This window comes from Aquarana catesbeiana, linkage group LG06 (genome assembly GCF_042186555.1).
Source record: "Aquarana catesbeiana isolate 2022-GZ linkage group LG06, ASM4218655v1, whole genome shotgun sequence".
NCBI classification, from domain to species: Eukaryota; Metazoa; Chordata; class Amphibia; order Anura; family Ranidae; genus Aquarana; species Aquarana catesbeiana.
The window spans coordinates 415331243-415354513 of NC_133329.1; the positions used below are offsets into that span (position 1 = coordinate 415331243).

At 44.0% G+C, this 23271-nt stretch overlaps 1 protein-coding gene across 1 annotated transcript in view; it reads right to left on the bottom strand.

The window, feature by feature from the left end:
* Window positions 1–5132: 5132 nt before the first annotated feature.
* LOC141147316 (protein mono-ADP-ribosyltransferase PARP14-like) overlaps window positions 5133–23271 on the bottom strand; it is a 108075-nt gene continuing 89936 nt past the window's right edge. Inside the window, exons 11-17 of the mRNA XM_073634533.1 lie at window positions 21559–21621; window positions 18161–18340; window positions 16891–17097; window positions 13688–14305; window positions 12431–12573; window positions 10799–10973; window positions 5133–7505 (exon numbers count right to left, since the gene is read on the bottom strand). Coding sequence (XP_073490634.1) covers window positions 7225–7505; window positions 10799–10973; window positions 12431–12573; window positions 13688–14305; window positions 16891–17097; window positions 18161–18340; window positions 21559–21621 — 1667 coding nt within the window. The 3' untranslated portion in view covers window positions 5133–7224. The remainder of the gene's footprint in view (window positions 7506–10798; window positions 10974–12430; window positions 12574–13687; window positions 14306–16890; window positions 17098–18160; window positions 18341–21558; window positions 21622–23271) is intronic.

A 23271-nucleotide genomic window follows, 5' to 3' on the forward strand; every position in this document is an offset into this window, starting at 1 on the left:
TTTCCTGGCTGACATCACACGCATACATGGGTATATTCTTGTTACATAGTTACATAGTAGGCGAGGTTGAAAAAAGACACAAGTCCATCAAGTCCAACCTATGTGTGTGATTATATGTCAGTATTACATTGTATATCCCTGTATGTTGCGGTAATTCAGGTGATTATCTAATAGTTTCTTGAAGCTATCAAAACTCCCCGCTGAGACCACCGCCTGTGGAAGGGAATTCCACATCCTTGCCGCTCTTACAGTAAAGAACCCTCTACGTAGTTTAAGGTTAAACCTATTTTCTTCTAATTTTAATGAGTGGCCACGAGTCTTGTTAAACTCTCTTCCGCGAAAAAGTTTTATCCCTATTGTGGGGTCACCAGTCCAGTATTTGTATATAGAAATCATATCCCCTCTCAAGTGTCTCTTCTCCAGAGAGAATAAGTTCCGAGCTCACAACCTTTCCTCATAACTAAGATCCTCCAGACCCTTTATTAGCTTTGTTGCCCTTCTTTGTACTCGCTCCATTTCCAGTACATCCTTCCTGAGGACTGGTGCCCAGAACTGGACAGCATACTCCAGGTGCGGCCGGACCAGAGTCTTGTAGAGCGGGAGAATTATCGTTTTATCTCTGGAGTTGATCCCCTTTTTAATGCCAATATTCTGTTTGCTTTGTTAGCAGCAGCTTGGCATTGCATGTCATGTCATCTACTAGGACCCCCAGGTCCTTTTCCATCCTAGATTCCCCCAGAGGTTCTCCCCCAGTCTATAGATTGCATTCAGATTTTTGCCACCCAGATGCATTATTTTACATTTTTCTACATTGAACCTCATTTGCCAAGTAGTTGCCCACCCCATTAATTTGTTCAGGTCTTTTTGCAAGATTTCCACATCCTGCGGAGAAGTTATTGCCCTGCTTAGCTTAGTATCGTCTGCAAATACAGAGATGGAACTGTTTATCCCATCCTCCAGATCGTTTATGAACAAATTAAATAGGATTGGTCCCAGCACAGAACCCTGGGGAACCCCACTACCCACCCCTGACCATTCTGAGTACTCCCCATTTATCGCCACCCTCTGAACTCGCCCTTGTAGCCAGTTTTCAATCCATGTACTCACCCTATGGTCCATGCCAACGGACCTTATTTTGTACAGTAAACGTTTATGGGGAACTGTGTCAAATGCTTTTGCAAAATCCAGATACACCACGTCTACGGGCCTTCCTTTATCTAGATGGCAACTCACTTCCTCATAGAAGGTTAACAGATTGGTTTGGCAAGAACAATTCTTCATGAATCCATGCTGATTACTGCTAATGATACCGTTCTTATTACTAAAATCTTGTATATAGTCACTTATCATCCCCTCCAAGAGTTTACATACTATTGATGTTAGGCTAACTGGTCTGTAATTCCCAGGGAAGTTTTTTGGGCCCTTTTTAAATATTGGTGCTACATTGGCTTTTCTCCAATCAGCTGGTACCATTCCAGTCAATAGTCTGTCTGTAAAAATTAGGAACAACGGTCTGGCAATCACCTGACTGAGTTCCCTAAGTACCCTCGGATGCAAGCCATCTGGTCCCGGTGATTTATTAATGTTAAGTTTCTCAAGTCTAATTTTAATTCTGTCCTCTGTTAACCATGGAGGAGCTTCCTGTGTTGTGTCCTGAGGATAAACTCTGCAGTTTTAGTTACTGAAGCCCCCCGATTCACTCGTGAAGACTGAGGAGAGGAATAAATTCAATACCTTTGCCATCTCCCCATCCTTTGTAACCAGATGTCCTTCCTCATTCTTTATGGGGCCAATATGGTCTGTCCTCCCTTTTTTACTGTTTACATACTTAAAGAATTTCTTGGGATTTTTTTTGCTCTCCTCCGCTATGTGTCTTTCATGTTCTATCTTAGCTGTCCTAATTGCACCCTTACATTTCTTGTTGCATTTCAAGTCTGAATGCTGATGATGATCCCTCAACCTTGTATTTTTTGAAGGCCTTCTCCTTTGCTTTTATATGCATTTTTACATTGGAGTTAAGCCATCCAGGATTTTTGTTCGCTCTTTTAAATTTATTACCCAATGGGATACATTGGTTAATGCCCTTATTTAATATGCTCTTAAAGCAAACCCATCTCTCCTCCGTATTCTTTGTTCCTAATATTTTATCCCAATTTATGCCTTTTAGCAAGGTTTGTAGTTTAGGGAAGTTGGCTCTTTTGAAATTCAGTGTCTTTGTGTTCCCTTTATGTTTCCTATTTGTGTGATTTATACTGAAACTAATTGACCTGTGATCGCTGTTACCTAAATTGCCCCGTATTTCCACATCTGTTATCAGGTCTGTATTGTTGGTAATCAGTAGATCTAGTAATGTTTTATTTCTAGTTGGTGCGTCTACCATCTGACCCATAAAATTGTCCTGCAAGACATTAAGGAACTGGCGAGCCTTAAATGAATGCGCGGTTCCCTCCACCCAGTCTATGTCTGGATAATTAAAATCCCCCATTATGATAACACTTCCCATCCTTGCTGCTAATCCAATTTGTGATAGGAGATCCGTCTCCACTTCCTCCCTCAGGTTAGGGGGCCTATAGCATACTCCCAGTATTATTTTCCCCTTAGCTTCATCCCTTTGGAGCTCTACCCATAAGGATTCCACCTCCTCTCTAGCCCCCTCAGTGATGTCATCTCTCACATTCACTTGTACATTATTCTTGATATATAGGCATACCCCTCCCCCTTTTTTACCCTCTCTATCCTTGCGGTATAGGGTATACCCTTGAATGTTTGCCAGACAATCATGAGAGCTGTTGAACCAGGTCTCTGAAATTCCCACAAAATCCAAATCCAAATCCTCCTCGTACAACAGTATCTCTAGTTCACCCAAACCCAAACAAAATGTATTTTCTTTTTTTCCCACAAATAGAGCTTTCTTTTGGTAGTATTTGATCACCTCAGCATTTTTTTTCTGCACTATAAACAAAAAAAGAGCGACAATTTTGAAGAAAAAGCGTTTTTTTTTTTCTATAATAAATATCCCCCCAAAATATATATATATATAAAAAAACAAATTTCTTCCTCAGTTTAGGCTGATTTGTATTCTTCTACAAATGTTTGGTAAAAAAAATTTGCAATAAGTGTATATTGATTGGTTTGCCCAAAAGTTATAGCATCTACATGAAGCGCACTACCCCCGTAGGAGCTGCTGGGTAGTTGGTTCTTCCCTGAAGTGTGTTCCCGTTACCCCCTATCCCTCACAGATGTGACACGACAGACAGTCCATGAACATTAAACTTTATGAACTTTATTCAACTTCTGGCATTCCATTGTTATCACATGACTCAATCCAGAATATGCAAAGCATTGGTGGAGAACTCTCATCTTGCACTGGTTCCAAAATGTGTAATGCATCTTTCCTTCCTCCTGTTAGTCACTATTTCCTGACTTCCAATTTAACTCTAAGGACGATACTCTGAATAAAGTCCAGAGGGGCGACTTTTTGGATTCCTCCTGGGTGTTAGTTCTCTAAGGCCCACTCCTATTCCTTTTCCTGGACCCGCACTCTAACCCCTTTAAAGTCTCTTGAAAGCACTGTTCCCCTGGGTTACACTCACTTGTGTTTACCGAGCGATCGTCCATAATTCCACAGAAGATCCTCTCCCAGTCTTTGTATCTGTCAGTAGTAACGACCTCCATGTAAATCTCCTGCAGTCTCTTCTCCACCTGCATGTTCCTCCCTCTCCCCCGCAGGGGAGAGCACCAACGCTGTACTGGTCTCTACATCCTTCTTCTCTGGATCTCAGCAGACCAACCACACCAGGAAGCATGTGACCAAGCCTTTTATAGCAGTCCCGCCTCCGCCCAAACAAAATAATGATTGGTCCAGAGGGGTCTCCAAAAGACTGCCTGTCACTCCAGTCCTTTATTCCTCTGATTTTCCAGAACATTTCTTAGAAAAAGGTGGAAATTACACAGGCAGAGTGCAGGTGGCCACACCTTCCTCTACTCTAATCAACCTCCAATGCCAATCAAACCCACCAGCTTACACCACATGGTAAAACACTGGTAATTTGGCCTATTTCTAAACCTACCTATCTAATCTAGCACACTCCTAAGCAGGTGGGCGCTACATACAAAATAGGGGACAGAGAGATGGTATTTTTATTTATTTATTTATTTTTTACTAGTAATGGCGGTGATCTGTGATTTTTAGCGGGACTGCGACATTGCGGCGGACAGATCGGACACTTTTTTTGGGACCACTGACATTTATACAGCGATCAGCGCTATAAAAATGCACTGATTACTGTATAAATGTCACTGGCAGGGTAGGAGTTAACACTAGAGGGAGATCAAGGGGTTAAATGTTTTCCCTGGGAGGTGTTTATAACTGTGGGGGGAGGGGACTGACTGGAGGAAGAGAGAGATCGCTGTTCCTGATCACTAAGAACAGACAATCTCTCTTTCCTGTCAGAACGAGGATCTGTTTGTTTACATTGACAGATCCCTGTCCTGGCTCTCTGTGGAGCGATCGCAGGTGGCCGGTGGACATCGCGGCCGTTGGTCACAGGCTCCGGCACCCACTGTATCTATTGTAAGAACCGACGTACGGCTACGGTGATTCGCGCAGTAGAGCCAACCTGCCGCAGTATAATGACGGCGGCCGATCGGCAAGTGGTTAATAAAAATCTCACTCAGTTTAAGTTGGTGCAATCTCTTTGTGATTGTAGGTTCATGCAGTAACCTAAACACCCCACTATTACATTTCGGGGTTATTGAAGACTTCAGTTGTCATCAAACAGTCAGCTCTTCGGTTATCAACATCTGGTTGGTTGTTGATCCTCAGAATTAGTATTCTGTGTTAAAGTGATTGTAAAAGCCTTCTTTTTTTTTTTTTAAATAACACACTTACCTCCACTGTGCAACTCATTTTGCACAGAATGGCCCCGAACCTTCTCTTCTGGGGTCCCCCGGCTCCTCCCCACATCTGATAACTCCCCCCCGGAGAGGCGCTTCCCCAGAGGGGTTACCTTGCGGGCGCGCTCCCGAGTCCATCATTTGTGTCTATAGACACAGAATGTCGGACTCGGCCCCGCCCCCCCGCATCATTTGATTTGATTGACAGCAGCGGGAGCCAATGAAATGAAATAATCTGAAAACACAACATTGTAACCATTTTTATTCATTTACATTTTTACATTGTAACAGACTAAAGTGCCATATATAGGAAGATCCATTTCAGGCAACCAATCAAACATCAGACCTGCAACAAAAATCGATGGGTGAAGAATGAACGTTGTAATGTGATTGGCTCATAGGACCTGTCTGGATCCACCCCCCCACCCCCTCCATCACCTACCTTTCCCAATAGTTTTATAAATAAGACCCCCAATGGCCAGCAGTATGGAGACTTCATATTTACTCTTAGGACTCAGACACACCAGTACATTGTAGTAACATGGCATGCATGTGTTGGGTTTTAATGGCTCCCCAATGCACCGCAGCACATGTATGTTGTGATACAAAACGCCACATGCCAGAAATGTTCCTGTGTTGAGGTAGGTTACAACCCATTGGTTATTATGAATGGACTTGCTAATGCAGCCGGCTGCAATGCATCTCAAGGCACAAAACTGTCCGTGTTGCAGCAAAGTTTATAGTGTGAACAGACCCTGAAGGACACAAATAATAATTGCACTTCAAAACATCGATATTCTTCCCTGAGGTTCCATGGAAATATTAATCACAAGGACACTTATTATGTGTATTGTGTGAAAGAAATGTTACATTCTGTATAAACCCGTATTATATTCTGTATGCTTTGCTTATATTCTGCACTCGGCATTAATAATGTTCTAATTACATTTTTTATTATTCTTTAGTGTCTGATAAGAAGATGGCCTGTCTATGTTCTTTACTGTAAGAGCGGCAAGGATGTGGAATTCCCTTCCACAGGCGGTGGTCTCAGCGGGGAGCATTGATAGCTTAAAAAAACTATTAGATAATCACCTGAATGACCACAACATACAGGGATATACAATGTAATACTGACATATAATCACACACATAGGTTGGACTTGATGGACTTGTGTCTTTTTTGGACCTCACCTACTATGTAACTATGTAACGCCCCTTGTTACTGTAAAAGTACAATTATAATATCAATGTGATACCGATGTAATCATGGTTATAGAAAACTCAAGATATGCCAAATAAACTGGAGAGTGATTTGGAAAGATGCTGAGTGTATCTTGTTGTGTCTGTTCCCTACTGCAGCCATTATTATTATCTGGAACCGCTGATCGGTATGAGGATAGGAGTTGCCTTTCTATAAAATTTCCAAGACAGTTGCACTGCAAAAGATGGAAAAGGTTATGTGTGTACGATGTTTGTCCATAAAGTAGATTGAGGAGATGGTATAAGCTGTGAGAGGTCAGAGGTCAGAGGCCAGAGGGCGGAGTCACTGGTTTTCCAAGTGATGGGTGGAGCTGAGAGGGTGAGAGAACCTCCACCAGAGCCTCATCTATTGGCCCCATAGAGCAATGTGTGGTCACAGCACCAACCAACTAAATAGCACTTTATTTGCTGTTGCCATCAATTGATGGTGAACCATCTCACTGATATGGCTTGGATTTTCTGGGAGAAGAGACAACCCCAACCATGACTATTCTATGGAAGACTGATGGACCATCATGGCTCCTCCGTGCAGTCTTTATCATCATTATTGGGAACATGGAGGTGGTGCTGTGTAGTCACATGGTATCCAAAGGAGGATGAAGTTCTGCTGAACCACCATGTCACCTATAATACACTATTATTGTAAATACAGTATGTAACTGGTGATACCATAGGGGACAACCTTGATTGTTCTCAGCCCCCCCCCCCAGCCAGAAGCAGTTGGCTCTCTCCTGTCTGAGGCTCAGTGAGTGAAGATCAGAGTTCCAGAGAATGAGTGCAGCACATGAGAAGTTGTGGAGCAATGATCCATGGAGATCCCAGAGAATATAGACAATGGGAGGCTAGGACATTCCCCTCCTCCTCATTCTCTGATCCTTCACTGATGAGTCCCTGTGTGCTTGTTTCCTCTGGAATTATTTATCAGTGTTTTATGGCTGCTGTAGACAAGTGATGGAGCCACGCTCTGACAATATTATATCCCGATCCGACTAAGTGACACCAAAACAGGGATTTTCAGGAGTCTCTGTCCCGGAGAATTGTGTGATCCCCGGACACAGTCATAGATCATCACTGGAAGACGATGTGATATTCGGGGTAGGCCTGGATGTCATTAAATATCACAAACATTGAAGGATTCTGGATGTTATCCGTCACACTGTCATAAAGGTCGGTGGGGTTGGCTGCGTTTTTGGCTGGAGGTGCTATCATCCCTTTAAGTCCTGCACAGTAGAGTCCGGTGAGAACGCGGGCCAGGTACATGTGTCCATGTGCATTTCCATCAAGTCTGGCGTAGTTTACAGAATAATTTGCATTGACTGCAAAATACGTTCCATTTCCAAAAGCAGTGCCTGTTTGAAAAGAAAGACACGTCACACATTAATATGGGTGCGTTCCAGACAAGAGGTGCAGCAGGAGAGAAGTCTGGAGGTGAGAGTGAAACAAGACGACACTAAGACATAACACACCGGATGTGATAAGGAAGAGCCCAGCTGTACTGTACTTGATGCTACAGTGCATTGCAAAAGTATTCACCCCCCCCTGGCTTTTTACCTATTTTGTTACATTGCAGCCTTTACCTCAATGTTTTTTTAATCTGAATTATATATGATGGTTCAGAACACAATGGTCTAAGTAAAATGTTGAAAAATATATACATAAAACTACTATTCACCCCCTTTGTTATGAAGCCCATAAAAAGCTCTGGTGCAACCACTTACCTTCAGAAGTCACATAGTTAGTGAAATGATGTCCACCTGTGTGCAATCTAAGTGTCACATGACCTGTCATTACATAGACACACCTTTGTGAAAGGCCCCAGAGGCTGCAACACCTAAGCAAGAGGCACCACTAACCAAACACTGCCATGAAGACCAAGGAACTCTCCAAACAAGTAAGGGACAATGTTGTTGAGAAGTACAAGTCAGGGTTAGGTTATAAAAAAAAATATCCAAATCTTTGATGATCCCTAGGAGCACCATCAAATCTATCATAACCAAATGGAAAGAACATGGCACAACAGCAAACCTGCCAAGAGACGGGCGCACACCAAAACTCACGGAGCGGGCAAGGAGGACATTAATCAGAGAGGAGCACAGAGACCTAAGGTAACCCTGGAGGAGCCGCAGAGTTCCACAGTAGAGACTGGAGTATCTGTACATAGGACCACAATAAGCCGTACGCTCCATAGAGTTGGGCTTTATGGCTGAGTGGCCAGAAGAAAGACATTACTTTCAGCAAAAAACAAAATGGCACGTTTTGAGTTTGTGAAAAGCCATGTGGGAGACTCCCAAAATGAATGGAGGAAGGTTCTCTGGTCTGATGAGACTAAAATTTAACTTTTTGCCCATCAAAGAAAACGCTATATCTGGAGCAAACCCAACACATCACATCACCCAAAGAACACCACCTCTACTGTGAAACATGGTGGTGGCAGCATCATGCTGTGGGGATGTTTTTCAACAGTCGGGACTGGGAAACTGGACAGAGTTGATGGAAAGATGGATGGTGCTAAATACAGGGATATTCTTGAGCAAAACCTGCACTCTGTGTGTGATTTGAGGCTAGGACGGAGGTTCACCTTCCAGCAGGACAATGACCCCAAACACACTGCTAAAGCAACACTTGAATGACTTAAGGGGAAACATGTAAATGTGTTGGAATGGCCTAGTCAAAGCCCAGACCTCAATCTAATTGAAAATCTGTGGTCAGACTTAAAGATTGCTGTTCACAAGCGCAAACCATTCAACTTGAAGGAGCTGGAGCAGTTTTGCAAGGAGGAATGGGAAAAAATCCCAGTGGTAAGATGTGGGAAGCTCATAGAGACTTATCCAAAGCGACTTGGAGCTGTGATAGCCGCAAAAGGTGTCTCTACAAAGTATTGATTTTAGGGGGGTGAATAGTTATGCACATTGACTTTTTCTGTTATTTTGTCTTATTTGTTGTTTGCTTCACAATTAAAAAAAAAATCTTCAAAGTTGTGGGCGTGTTCTGTAAATTAAATGAAGCAAATCCTCAAACAATCCATGTCAATTCCAGGTTGTGAGGCAACAAAACATGAAAAATGCCAAGGGGGTGAATACTTTTGCAAGGCACTGTAGCTCTTGGTATTAAAGCCCAGCTTAGTTCTGGATTGAATGGAGAAGGATTATGGCCTCTGTCTGGCTTTTATTCCTGATACAGTAACTAGGTTTTGAGGCTCTAGACCAGGCTTTCTCATGGGTTCCTCCAGAGGTTGCTAGGGGTTCCTTGAGCAATGCAATTTCTGCCTCTCAGATAAGTTCCCACTGACACTGATGATCTTTTTAGCTATCTGTAAGGGGGACTTTCTTCCCATTGATCATAATGCTAATGTACTGGGAGCTCTAGTTATAGCTATTATTAGCAGGGGTTCCCTGAGAGTAGAAAGTTATTTCAAGGTTTCCTCAATGAAAAAAGGGTGAGGGGTTTGTTTTTACAGCCACCTGCTGGCCCTCCTGGCCGACAGCTATGTGTTAGAATACCACCTCGTGGCCCTCCGTTATGGAGGCCCGCATCGCTGCGGCGCGTGGGTGGGCCCAGAGGTCTGTCTGGGGCCTACCGCGGCAGCCGAGGAATGGTCCTGAGCTGTCTATCCAGAGTGAAGAAGCTGGACAACCGAGGAGATCCCAGGGGAGGACCCGTCATGGAAGGATCATGCAGAGTGCTGGTCTGGAGAGGGACCTGGTGACTCGGTTGGAGGACGTATCCTGAAGTAGTCTTATTACATAGTACTGCCGGGTTGGCTTAGAGGTCCAAGTACTGTGTCTGACATTCACCGTGAACCAATACATCCTGTGGCAGAGGATCGTACTGGTTTATTCCAAACAAGTCTGTGGCAGAGACTTTTGTTCGTGCTACGTACTGGCTGCTAGGCAAGTGAGAGAAGCCTATCCAGGCGAGCAAAGATCGTTTCTCACAAGGGGATCGCATTTAATTATAGTATTCAACTTTAAAGGACGTTCTAAAGAATCCTAAAGGAAAGTATTTGAGCTTCCCTGCAGTTTCCCTCCTGCCTCTTTCCTGCTACTTCCTTCATTACTTGGTTCAATAAAGCATTGTAAACGTACTCCAGTGTTGGTGCTTATATCGTCCAGAGGTAAACTCAACGGAACCCTAGACCCGGTGCCGGTGAAACCAGCAGCTCCACCGAGAGTTAGTGCTACACACATTTGAAGATTTTTATTACTATCTGTGTCTCTGAAGGGAGGATTTCCCAAAATGTCCTCCTCTGGTGAAAATCTATGTGTCTGTGAGTGATAGGGTGTCACTAGGACTGGAAGTGAGAGGAAATCTCTGCAACATGTACACAGACAGTGACAAAAACCTGGTGGAGATATTTTATAGTATGTATATAGAAGAGTCAGCTCTGGTGTCCAGCATGAAGCCTGCATTTGATCCAGAGGAAGACAAAAACCTTTACACCACGTGATCCAATTTGCTGCAACAGTAATTAAATCCTTTCTGATCCTCTAAGGTACGCGGCCACTCCCTGAATCATCAATCTACATTCTTATTTTCTCCAGATACCAATGACCCCTTATATTCTCTCCATTTACATACACATCCAGATCTTTTCTTATCAGTGCTGGCTAATAAGCTGTTATTTTTCCCTGAAATCTCTCACCATTTTTCCCTGCGTAGCTCCGGTTGAACCCATTATGATTGACATGTTGGATGGAGTTGAAGTCAGTCCCATGGAAAAGCTCTCTCTCATTGGTGGTGGAACCGTTCTTGGAGTCGATGTTCTGCTTCTTTATCTGGTAGTTGAGCCAGAGATCTCTGTTCTGTACACGCAGAATCTGGGAGGACATACAAAGGCTCAGATGTATACAATGTTCTACCAATAAACTGCAGACTGATCCAACTATTACACAGGAGAGGACCTATTCTAGCATGAATACAGTGACAAGTATTATTCGGGTGGGTGAAAAGGCATGCTCGATATGGAAGGTCAGCACACTTAGCTTATTAAAAATATATTTATTGAAATTCACAGTTCACAGGTGATGCCACTGTATCAGGAAAAATGTCCCCCCCTTCCTCGGGGCTGTGATGGTTGGTGTGGTTTGGATTGACCTCATTGAACATAAGAGCCCTTTGGGTGCTGTAAAATGACAGAGAACCGGCATGTCATATCAGTACTTGTTGTATTTGAACTCCAGTTCCTGGTCAGTCCTGATAATGCCAACTATCACAGCCAACGCTTTGACTCTACTTATAACCTGTGGGCTGTTAATTTTAATAAATATATTTAATAATAACCTCAAATGTGACAACCTACCTCTACAACCATCTGAATCTATCTTTAGGAGCACCTTTTAGTTGCTACCAGACCCTAATGAGGCTCACCCACATATTGCCTTTATCGGCCACATTAAAGGACAACCTATCCCAGATCACCTCCAGGGATATCAGACTGCAGACTGGTCCAGCGCTGTCTCACATACACATTGAGGTCAAGTATCAAACAGCTCTAACGTGATGTTATGGGTAAAATATTCTATTGAAGGTTTATGTCTGCCCATTCCATAGTGCCAGTCATTATTCTGTAATTGGAGTGCCCAGCTCTTTGCACCATCATGACCAAACCTGCACCTAAACCCTGATTATACACCCTCTTGTTTATACTTCATCTTAGAACAGTCTGTTTGCCCTTTCTGCTATTTTCCTGTCACCTACAGGAGATTCTGTACACTGCATGCACTAGACTAATGCCTATGGATGTGGCCTTCACACCTGGCTACTGAGTCAGAAATTTACCTCCAGTTCATTGCCTGATCATAGATACTCTGACTAAGCTTTGAATCCAGAGCTGAACTGATTACTTGGAAATCCAACTGTACATCCTGCTATTCTGGTGTAATGTTTTCTACTGTTGCCATGAAAGATGACCGAAAGGTCCTACATCCTTGAACCTGTTTGTTGCTGCCTTTCTGGACTTTTGGCAAGCTTCTACGAGATCAGCACTTTACATCTGTCTAGCCTGTATCAGAAGTCACCAGAGGAGCCACTGCTGGGGGATTTATCTTGTGCCATCCAACAATGGTGTGACCCGATGACCCTGCTCTCCAGGTAAGTCAAACATCTCTCCCTGTCATGGAGGCTCTATTTACTCCATGTCACATACCCAGCACCAGTCTCCAGTGCCATGTTGATATGTCCAGTCTCTACACTATAAGCGTAATACCATCACTGTCCCCCAGAATTCTATCACTGACATCTGCCATCTTTAATCACAATGTATCAGAGACATTACCTTCAGTATTATGTTTCCACAGCTTTTCTGGAATTTCTGCTGTACTGCGGAGTATTCAGGAATTCCTGAAATGACATCCACTTCCATCACAAGAGTCCCACCCATCGGCTTCCAGTGTGACGGTAATCTGTGAGTGTCTCCATCTGAAAGATAAGATGTGCAGTCAGGACCCGAAGAAAAAACAGACAAGTAAAATCTTTGGTGTACAACCTCGCTGAAAGCATTGACATGGCAGCCAATAAGAATGGTTTAATGTATAGAAGATAATTCTGAGGTCCCCTCATATCCTCAGGTCTCTGTTCTCTGAAAGCGATAAAGCCACCAAATCGTATCAGAGAAGCAGATTTCCACCTTATTCCAGATGATCTATCCTAAGCTGTCACATTCCCTCCATGTTTCTGCAATGTAGAAAATGGTAACTAGCCATAGACAGGCAAATGTGTCACCAGAAATTAAGTATTATGAGACATCTGGCTGCCATTGAATTTATTGAGCTCATCTTCCTGGGGTCTGAGGCAAGGCACAAGAAATCCAAGCTGGCCTGAGTTAGGATCGGGAGGCTCAGGAAGATGGCTGCTTGTTGGAGCATCTTCAGAGGAGTCTGCTATGCAGAAAGAAATCCAAGAGAGCTTGGGGTAAGCGGCTGCTGCATGGTCATTACAAGGAGACCTCATTACCCAACCCTTAAAGGTACCTGTAAGTGCTTGCATAGGGTCATAGGAATAATTCATATTGAGAATCTGCTGATAAAATATTAGGAACACCAATAGCTACACCTAAAGTGTCTAGTGTCACTTGAAGGGTTCTATTTAGGATCACCAATAGACGCTCTTAAAGAATTTAATTGTTACTGGGAGGCTGAAACAATAGGAACACCATTAACTTTGATATTACTGGAAGGCCGCTACTTAAGAAATTATAGCTACCGTCCAATACACCATACAATTTTGTTGCTGAAATAAGATGGCCTGGGTTATTTTGCTGGTTTTGGGTATTCTGTACCACCAACCCTCTCTCCATTTGTTGAGCAACTACTCTTCAGAAAGACTAAACTGACTGAAACCTAACTATCGCCCATTGTGCACCATCAGGTGTAGCTATGGGAAGGGTAGGAGAGCCCATGAAAATCCAGTATTTCCTGTGGAAATAATGCTACAGCTGTCTTCGTTGAGAAGACTCTTCCCTGCAATGGCAACCCCTATATTTCATTGAGTTTATATAATATAATGGATGAACTACCAACAAAAGTCATATTACCATGTTTCAAAACACGTTGGATTTGAGTTTGGTTCCCATGCATGTCTATGGCCGTTTCTCCTTGTAAACTGACAGTATATTGGTTTCCTCGGATCTGGATTGTGATCTGGACCTTCTTGTCATTTTTTTCCTCTTCCAACTCCAGGTTTGTCATCTTGTCGAAGGGAACCATAGTTCCTCCATTGTCATATCTCCATTCCACCAGTTTCCCGGTGAGCTCTGCTGCCCGCTTTCTGCTCTTTGTGTCTTTTACCCGGTTTATAATCATTTCAATCTCAACGTACACAGGTAGGACATCCCGGGTGAGGCCCACAATCCGGATGTAGGGGTCGGGTGGTTTGTAAATGACAGAGACTTGAAACTTTTTCTGGAGGTCAGAGAGCTTCTTCACCTCAGCTTCTTCTAATTCAGAGATACATTCCTCTGTGATCACCTTCTCTGCCTGCTCACTGTCGATCATCTGCTGTAGCCAAGCCTTCGTCCTGTCCACGTTCCCTTTATCTTCGGCACACAAGCTGAACACCACAGGCTCAATCATCATCCCAATATCCCTGTCCATCAACTGGAAAGCAGCGAGCTTCTGAGCTGGCTTTGGTACTTTTGGTGGCATAAAATATTCTACAGAGGAAGAAAAGAAACAATGGTGTCACAAACTGCTCTGAAAGTGGAAATATAAATTGTGAACAAATAGTTTATGAACGGGATGTAGACCAGGTTTGGGTAACATGTGGATTTACATCTACTTTAATCTGTGAAGCATTAAATATCAAATTAACTTTATACAGAACATCCTCACAGTTCCTCAGCTGAAATATATGTTACCCAAAAATGGTTTACATTCCGTTCATAAACTATAACATAACTGAAAGACCAAACTCTGCCCCTGTGTTTGTTTTTTATTGTTGGAATTCATTAAGGCAATGGTGTAAATATAAAGAAGGTGAAAACAGGGCTGCCATCTTCTGCACACCGAAGGGCTTCCATGATCACGTTGGATTATGATAGGGATAAGGGAGCTTAGAATTGACTGTGATATTCAATCCCAAATACACTTTTATTCAAATAGTAGATTGTCTTCAAAGCCAGCATGTTTCAGGGCTTAGGAGAATGAAGCAAAGATAGTGTATGTGAACTCAATAATCAGTATATAGTTGGATGTTGTTGGAGTGTTGGGAGTTAGCAGTTGATTCAAATTCATTATTGAAACTACATACACTATATCTTTGTTTTATTTTTTAAAGCGGAAGTCTCACAATATATCTTCTCTTCATCCTTCCACTTAGGGGACAAAATGCATGTCCCACTTTGTTCCATTTTATTAGATCCTGTGTATTCTGATCGAGTATGATAAACAGCACGCCCCTGCTCCCCCTATTGCTGTCTGACCACACTGCTCTGTAGAGGATAAATAACTAATTAGCATTTATTGACAGTGTAACGGAATCGCTTCCCACACTCCGCTTGAGTGCTTCCGCCATATACCTCTTTCTCCAGTCTGAAAATAGATATTAGATATTATAGCCACATATTACAACCAAGAACTAGGCAGGACTCGTTTGACTGCAATGCTGGAACATGAACTGTTTATTTAAAAAGAGGCACACAGAGAAGTTCACTCAGAGGACAATCCCCCCTCCTTTGATTAATGACACAGGGCGGGGTAAACTACATTCAGTAACAGACACAAGGGTGTATTCAAACTTCTCATCAGTAGACTGTCCTATCAGCAGGGAGAGCTGTTGGAGGAATTCCCCCCTCCCTCCTCGCAGCTAATCCACAGACACGTATACATCCCATAATACTTTTCTCCCTAGGTAGACAGACACAATAGAACAATGGGATACAGGCACTTAAACAGATAGCAACCCCCACCCCACTTCAAACCATCTAGCAATGGTCTCTGATGAAAGGTGGACTTTATCTTCATATATTCTTTAGGGATATTGTTCAGAAATATTAATGTCCCAAGTGAAAGAACCTCTTCATTCCTTCAACACAAACCACACATATAAGACCCAGGATAATGAGTAAAATTAAATGCTGAGTCCGGTGAGGTTGTACAGTGATTCTGATTAGTGCAGATCATAGTGGGATTATCGGTCACCCTGCGCCCTTAATAGACACAGAGTGACTTACACATAGGAGGGGCCAGGGGAGCTGGACAAGGAGTTTCCAGAGCTCTCCAAGGTAAGTTGGGTTCCACAAGCCCCCCTCCCAAAGTGACACTTGTCTCTAGCACCCGGAACTTACCTGAGACCAGCACCATCAAACTGCATGAAGAGGGGGAGGAGGAATGTTAAAGCAATTGCCTGGAAAACCTCTATGCTCAGACTAGCTCACTGCAAAGTGGGCAGGAGGAACAGAGGAGACAAGATCACAGTTGATGATGACATCAGTGTGCCCAACAGATACACCCAAGACATGCATGGTGACAGCAAAGTGGGCAAGGGCAACAGAGCAGACAAGATCAATGATGTTAATATCAGAGCGAGCAAAAAGCAAGCCTGAGATGGGCTGTGATAGTGGTAGCGGCAGAAGCAACATAGTACATTAAATCAGTGAAGATAGCATCTGCACATCCAACAGGTACACCTGAAATTCATGGTGAAAACAGATGAATTACATGACTGACGGAGTGCATTAAATTAATAATGATGACTTCAAAATGCCTGACAGGTGCATCCAAGATGCATGCTGACAGCAGAGGGGCTGTAGCAACAGAGCAGACAAGACCTGTGATGATGTTGATGACATTAATGTGTTCAACAGGTGTGCCTACAATTCACAGTCACAGCAGAGGGGGCGGAAGTAACAGAGCTCTGCTTGATCTACCAATTAGGAAACCCCCTCAAATCGGGCTTCTGGCAGGGGAGGAGCTGACAGACAGTAATAGCAGAGATAAAGAATAGATTTACTGCACAACATTCAACATTCAGGGATAAGCATTTCTGTGTTTATCATTAGACTGGCAGTTTTCATTGCTCATGAGACCTCTTTTTAAGTCCTGATGAAGGGGTGGGGTTAAAGCCCCCAAAATGTGTTGGCTTTGTAAACAATCTATCATTGTAATTAATTTGTATTTAGCGTTTACTATCAGGCTGTAGTGTTTCAATTGGTCATTATTCCAGGATCTTGAACTCCTACATACAGAAGGGTCTCTTCCTTGTTCAGTTGGCCACACTGAGCTCACACCCCCAACTCACCAGAGATTCTAGTGAAGAAGTATTTGTCTTCAGGCAGGGCGGTCCCCTCTCTCTTCTTCATGCTCATGTAGAAATCATTCAGCATATGTTGCTGGAATAGAACGACTTTCACCGTCTGAAGAGAATGGACCGATTTAGATTTGATGAAGTCCACCAAACCATCGAGGATTGAGTCGGCCACTGTGGAGGCAGCTAATCCCCCCGCACCTGTATCAACCAGACAAAATGTTTACCATAGATATCTACTGACCACAAAATTTAACTTTTCATTCAATAAATGTAAAGGTAAAAGACATTAATCAGAGGAACCTGAGCTCCGGAGCCTCTGCTGTACAAAGCTGGCATCAGAGAAGGCCCCTCCCACTACTTAGTGCAAGGATGGAGGGAACCCCTCATAATGGTCACAGCAGTTGCGTAGACATGGGAACTCAGCACAGGGATGGTGGGAATCCCCCATAATGGATACAACAGTTGTACAGACCTGGGAACTTAGTACAGGGATGGTGGGAACCCCTCATAATGGGCACAGCGGGTGTACAGACCTGAGAACTCAGCACAGGGATGGTGGAAACTCCTCATAATAGGCTCAGCAGGTATACAGACCCAGGAACTCAGCACAGGGATGGTGGGAACCCCTCATAATGGGCACAGCGGGTGTACAGACCTGGGAACCCAGCACAGGGATGGTGGCAACCCCTCATAATGGACAAAGCAGGTGTACAGACCTGGGAACCCAGCACAGGGATGGTGGGAACCCCTCATAATGGGCACAGCGGGTGTACAGACCCGGGAACTCAGCACAGGGATGGTGGGAACCCCTCATAATGGGCAAAGCAGGTGTACAGACCTGGGAACCCAGCACAGGGATGGTGGCAACCCCTCATAACGGACAAAGCAGGTGTACAGACCTGGGAACCCAGCACAGGGATGGTGGGAACCCCTCATAATGGGCACAGCGGGTGTGATTTAGCTCTCCACTTTCTATCAAACACTGAAATCTAAGTTCTGTCTGGACTGATTCCATTACTCATCTCTTAAGCTTATATCACACTTGTGATCCTGAGGGCAATATTGCTATGGAGGACACAGAAAGGAGGTGAAACATTCACCTGCTTGGGTGAGTAGGCCTCATGCTGGTTGGATGAGTGAGGTATACAGGTACATTTTAGCAATCTTGTACTGAGTCAGATGGTTATTGGGTGCAGCTGAGAGGAACACATATTTTATCTTGCACATGGAAGTAGAACTGCCTGTGATGCATTGATCATACCTGTTCCCAGAGCGGGGAAGGTGACAGAAGAGGCCTGATGCTTCTTGCATGCCTGCAGGATTTTGCAGACAATTTTCTTGGTGGATGTTAGATAATTCGGTCCTGTCACATGGATAATCCATGTACACTGTTTGATGTTTCCAGAATCGGTGATGACGTATCCATTATGAGGTTGGGCCCCTGTCAGAGATGGAAACTTTAGCTGGTAATGTACTGTGGCTATTCCTGAATAACACTAACTAGGCTTAAAAATATCCCTTCTCCCCTCCGGCTACCTCTGCTGACCTCTGCTGACTAACCTGTGGAAAAAAATGTATAAACCAGAGGTGTAGCAAGAAACTTCAGGTCCCCGGTACAAGAGACCATGAAGGGCCCGCCCCCCAGACCCACCTCCCTTCCCTCCGAGACTGGGGCCCTTTACTCCCATTGCAGGGCCCTTTATTATGGTCCACAGTGGGACCCTTTCACATGTTCTGCAGTGGACCCCCTTCCTGCCTTCTTGGGTAAGGTTGCCACCTTTTCTTCAAGCCAAATCTGAACACTTTAGCTTCAAACGGCATTTTGTTTGTGTATTAAACACTATACATATATTTTGTGAATAAATAACATTTCTAATCATATGGATTTATTCACAAGAGTTCCCCCTAACATCAGAATCGACAGAGTTCCCCTTTATATCTGAACCGCAGAGTTCCCCTTTATATCTGAACTGCAGAGTTCCCTTTTACTGTAAGGGGGACTCTGCAGCATTTGGTTTAAGTGAGAACTCTGGGGACTTCAATTTAAGGGGAACATTGAGAACTCTGATGTAAGGTGAAACGCAGCAACCTCTGGTAACCAGAGCCCCCACTTACATCAGATTTCTCAGTATTCCCCTTTAATCAGGGTTCCCTTATATCACAGTCCACAGAGTTCTCCCTTACATCAGAGTTGCCAGAGTCCCCCTTACATCAGAGTTTCAGAGTTCTCCCTTACATGAGACTCCGCAGAGCCCCCTTACATCAGAGTCCACAGAGTTCTCCCTTACATCAGAGTCGGCAGAGCTCTCCTTACAGTCTACAGTGCCCCCCTTACATCAAAGCCTGCAGAGCCCCCCTTACATCAGAGTCTGCAGAGCCCCCCTTACATCAGAGTCTACAGTGCCCCCCTACATCAAATTCTGCAGAGTCCCCCTTACATCAGAGTCTGCAGAGCCCCCTTACATCAGAGTCTGCAGAATGTCCACTTACACTGTAAAGGGTATCTCTGTGAACCCTGGAACTCTAACATAACATAAGATTTAAGGGGGTCTCTGATGTAAAGGGGAATGCTGAGGACTCTGGTATAAATGGGAACTCTGATGTAAGGGGTCTCTGCTCACCAAAGCCCCCTGTTAGATCAGAGCCCACAGATCACCTCTTACATATAAGTCCCCCTTACATTTGTTTACTGAGAGACAGGAGGGAGAAGAGTGGGAGGGGGGCACTTCACTCACAGACAGGGGATGGAGGATGAGCTAACTCCCATGATGGAGGCTCAGCCATCCTCTGTCTGCACCTTTGATCATCCAGCTGCTGGGCTTCACACTTCTTGTGGTGCACACACAGGAGGAGAGGACGGAGGATGATTTGCAGATCTCCTCTCCCTTCTGTGCAAGGAAGGATGGAGGGGGGAACTGTCAGTGCTGGTTCTGGGCTGTGTGAGAGAGATGCTCACAGCTCAGAGCCCTGCAGCCAGCTAGGACCCCCCCCATCCCCCCACAGTGGTGGAAGGCCATGGCCTGGTCGTAAGTGCGACCTTTGCAACCCTGGTAGTTCCACCACTGGTATAAACTTACTTATTTTCAGCCAACTCTCGTCCAGTCATGTGATCTCCTGTGTCAGCCAGTGGTGGCTGCAGAGGAGAAGATAGAGTACTCAATAATGGCTGATAAAGCCTGGAGAGGTGACACCATCCACAGGCTCTTATGATCCATCCCTTGTCGGCTCTCTTTCTTCTTCCCTGCAGCTGCCACTGACTGACTCAGAGGCACTGGATCACATGACCGAACCGGAGCGGGCTGCAAATAGTAATCACAAAAAATAAAATACACCAATACACTGGAGGAAATTTTCTGACATTCATTATAACTGAAGAAGTGACTTGGAGAAGCTTCAAAATATCTTTAACAGGTAGAAGGAAAAAAACAAGGGACGCGCTCCACTAGTGTAAAACCTCCTTTATTGGTAATGTGACAAGAAAGAGAACAAGATGCTCTCACATGGTTCCAATGAAAACACGCCTGTCACAGAACTTGTAATGTAAACCAGAGTGATCCCATCCACCGAGCCGGGTAGCTGCTCCAAGATGTATTCCTGCATACAGCCAGGGACTCTGAGCCAAGAGCTGCCGCTGGAAGCAGGGCGGAGACACTCAAACCAATACAGCCTGTGGCACTTGCAATGAAGGGTCAGGATGGCTGTGAGCACCGATCCAATGTGCCGGGGGAGTCACAGAACGCAAGTCCGTGTACTGTGGATACTGCAACACGTTTCCGAAGACGTGGCCTCCTTCTTCAGGCATGCTCAGTAGCGCTCCTCCATCTCCTTAAAAGCAGATCTTGGGTTAGAGTCCCAGGAGGAGGCATTAACCCCTGACTATCAGAAGGCTTACTAAGTGGCATATGTACAGTATATGTATATACACGTTCTGAGCTATCCATCAGCAGTACTATATACCTAAAAATAATTTTAATAAGAAACTTGTCACTACTTGGATTAGAAATATACACATCATATATACATAATTATGTCATATAAACATCATATTCCAAAATCATAAAAAAAAAAACTCTGAGTCCCTGGCTGTATGCAGGAATACATCTTAGAGCAGCTCCATGGCTCGGTGGGCCGTGTTTTCATTGGAACCATGTGAGAGCATCTTGTGGTCTTTCTTGTCGTGTTCCCAATAAAGGAGGTTTTACACTAGGGGAGCGCTTTCCTTGTTTTGTTTTGTTTTTTTCCCTTCTTCTTTTCGTTACAGATTGCAGCCCAGAACTTGTTGACAATCTCCTAGGGGAGCAGCTCTACCTGGTTCACCTAATTAGGACAGTGATCTAGGTTAAAGAGCGCAGGATTACAAATTTTTTTTTGTGAAAATATCTTCAAGAGAACAAATCTAGCAGAATGTGGCCATTTTATTACTAGCTACAGTATACCATGACTTAGATAAATGAGAACCTTCACAGACATATAAAGATGTACATGGCATGGCCTTTACTGGCACCGGGTGAGTGTCCATCAATAGTAATACCCAATGGTTTAAACCCATTTCTCTCTATATCTTCCCTACGTCTGTCACATTATGTTGGTGCATTGTCTATTCTTGTACAAAGGCAAAAACAAAGAACACAACAAGGACGGTCCAGTGCAGAGATTTACCCAGAGCTGCAGCAGATGATACAACAGACGGTCCAGCCGCATCCAGAATCGCTTTTGAAACTCCTACAAATAAAAATATAAAACACAATGAGCCTGAATTCACAGAGCTTTAACACACAGTTTAGTATCCATATTTATCCATGTGACTGTCATTTTTAAATCTTATTGAACTGAACTGAAAATAAGTATCCTTTATCCTGGTGTGTTAGCTTCGTGAATTGGGCCCTATGTCAACTCAACAGAGAGCTGAGCCCACCAAAATTCATATTCCTTTATCTACGAGTCTTTCCATCTATAACATATCAAGGAAAGGAAATTGGGACTTTAAATGAAGCAGTTGGAATGCGGAGGTATAGGTAAAAGGTTTTTATTAATAACGTGGTATAGGCAGAAAGATAATTTCATATTCCATATTTCATATATATACATAAATGGGATATGCACAAATTGTAGCATAATGAATAGATAACATAGCAGTAAACACATGTCATGGGTAGTAGAATAATGCTCATAACATAATGGCATGGCCTACAGGTGCCAAAGGTGGCATGCCCGAAAACTGCATCCGTGAACACATGAAAAAAGGGATAAAAGCATGATAGATCATAAAAATGTGGCATCAGAAGTGGCTTGTAGCTCGACGCGTTTCGTGAATACGTTCACTCATCAGGAGCAGATGCGACAATTGCCTGTAGAATATATAGATTGGTAAACCAACTCTGTTTAGAGAAGGGAAAAATTATATATATAATAGAGAATATTGGGGTATATAGGGTTGGCTAAGCGCACTTACCAGGGCAAACAGTGAAAATGGCATGTGGTAACCGGCACAAGGTGCGCAGAAGGTACAGACCTCGCTGCGGGGGCTGAGGTGGCGTGTATACAGGTTGCAGCTTCAGATGGTAAAGGGAAGTGCATAGGTGCATGGATGGTGTCCAAGTGGCAAAAATGGTGGTGGTGTGTGACTCATTGCAGGAAAATATCTAGAAACAAAGGTTGTGATGAATGTAAATTAAGGAACAATCTTAAATAAATGGTGAGTGGTGTGTGAAAGATGAGCCCTGTGGGGTTCCATGTAAGTAGTTTAGGTGTATATGTGTAATGAGAATGAAGTGGTGTGTAATGAAGTGTAAATGAACCCAATAGGTTCCATGAGGAGTGCTGGTGAAAGGGGAATTGTAATGGATAAGCCAATATGTGTGTAAGACATGGTTGTCGGGGACCTGGATATGTACATGCTGGTGCCAGAAAAAAATGAAAAAACAATAAAAAATAGTGTGGTATGAATGTGACATGTACACCAAAGTGAATCAAAACGAAAACAGGAAACACTTACCCATGGGCTGTATGCATGCAACACCAGCGGGACAATCCGCTGGTGCGCAAGAGACCCGGCACTGGTCCTGTGTCTTCACATGCATACTAGGTTATTCCATGTACGCCTTCCCTTGCCCAGTGTCATGTGCCTCTGTTGGTTTACTGAGCCTCTCAGTGCTGCTGAGGGGTTTCTCCTTCATGCGGGGGCTGCAATGCACTCTGTGGGTCCTCCCCTCTTCCCCTTACACTTGTGTGTTTGGGAGGTTCGGGTGCACGCCCCTCGGTGCATCGGCGCCACGACATCTGCATCGAGTGCATGACGTCACTTGTTGGCACCACCGCACTGACGCATTGAGTACCATCCACATGCTTCCAGTGAAGGAAGTTCGGCGCCAA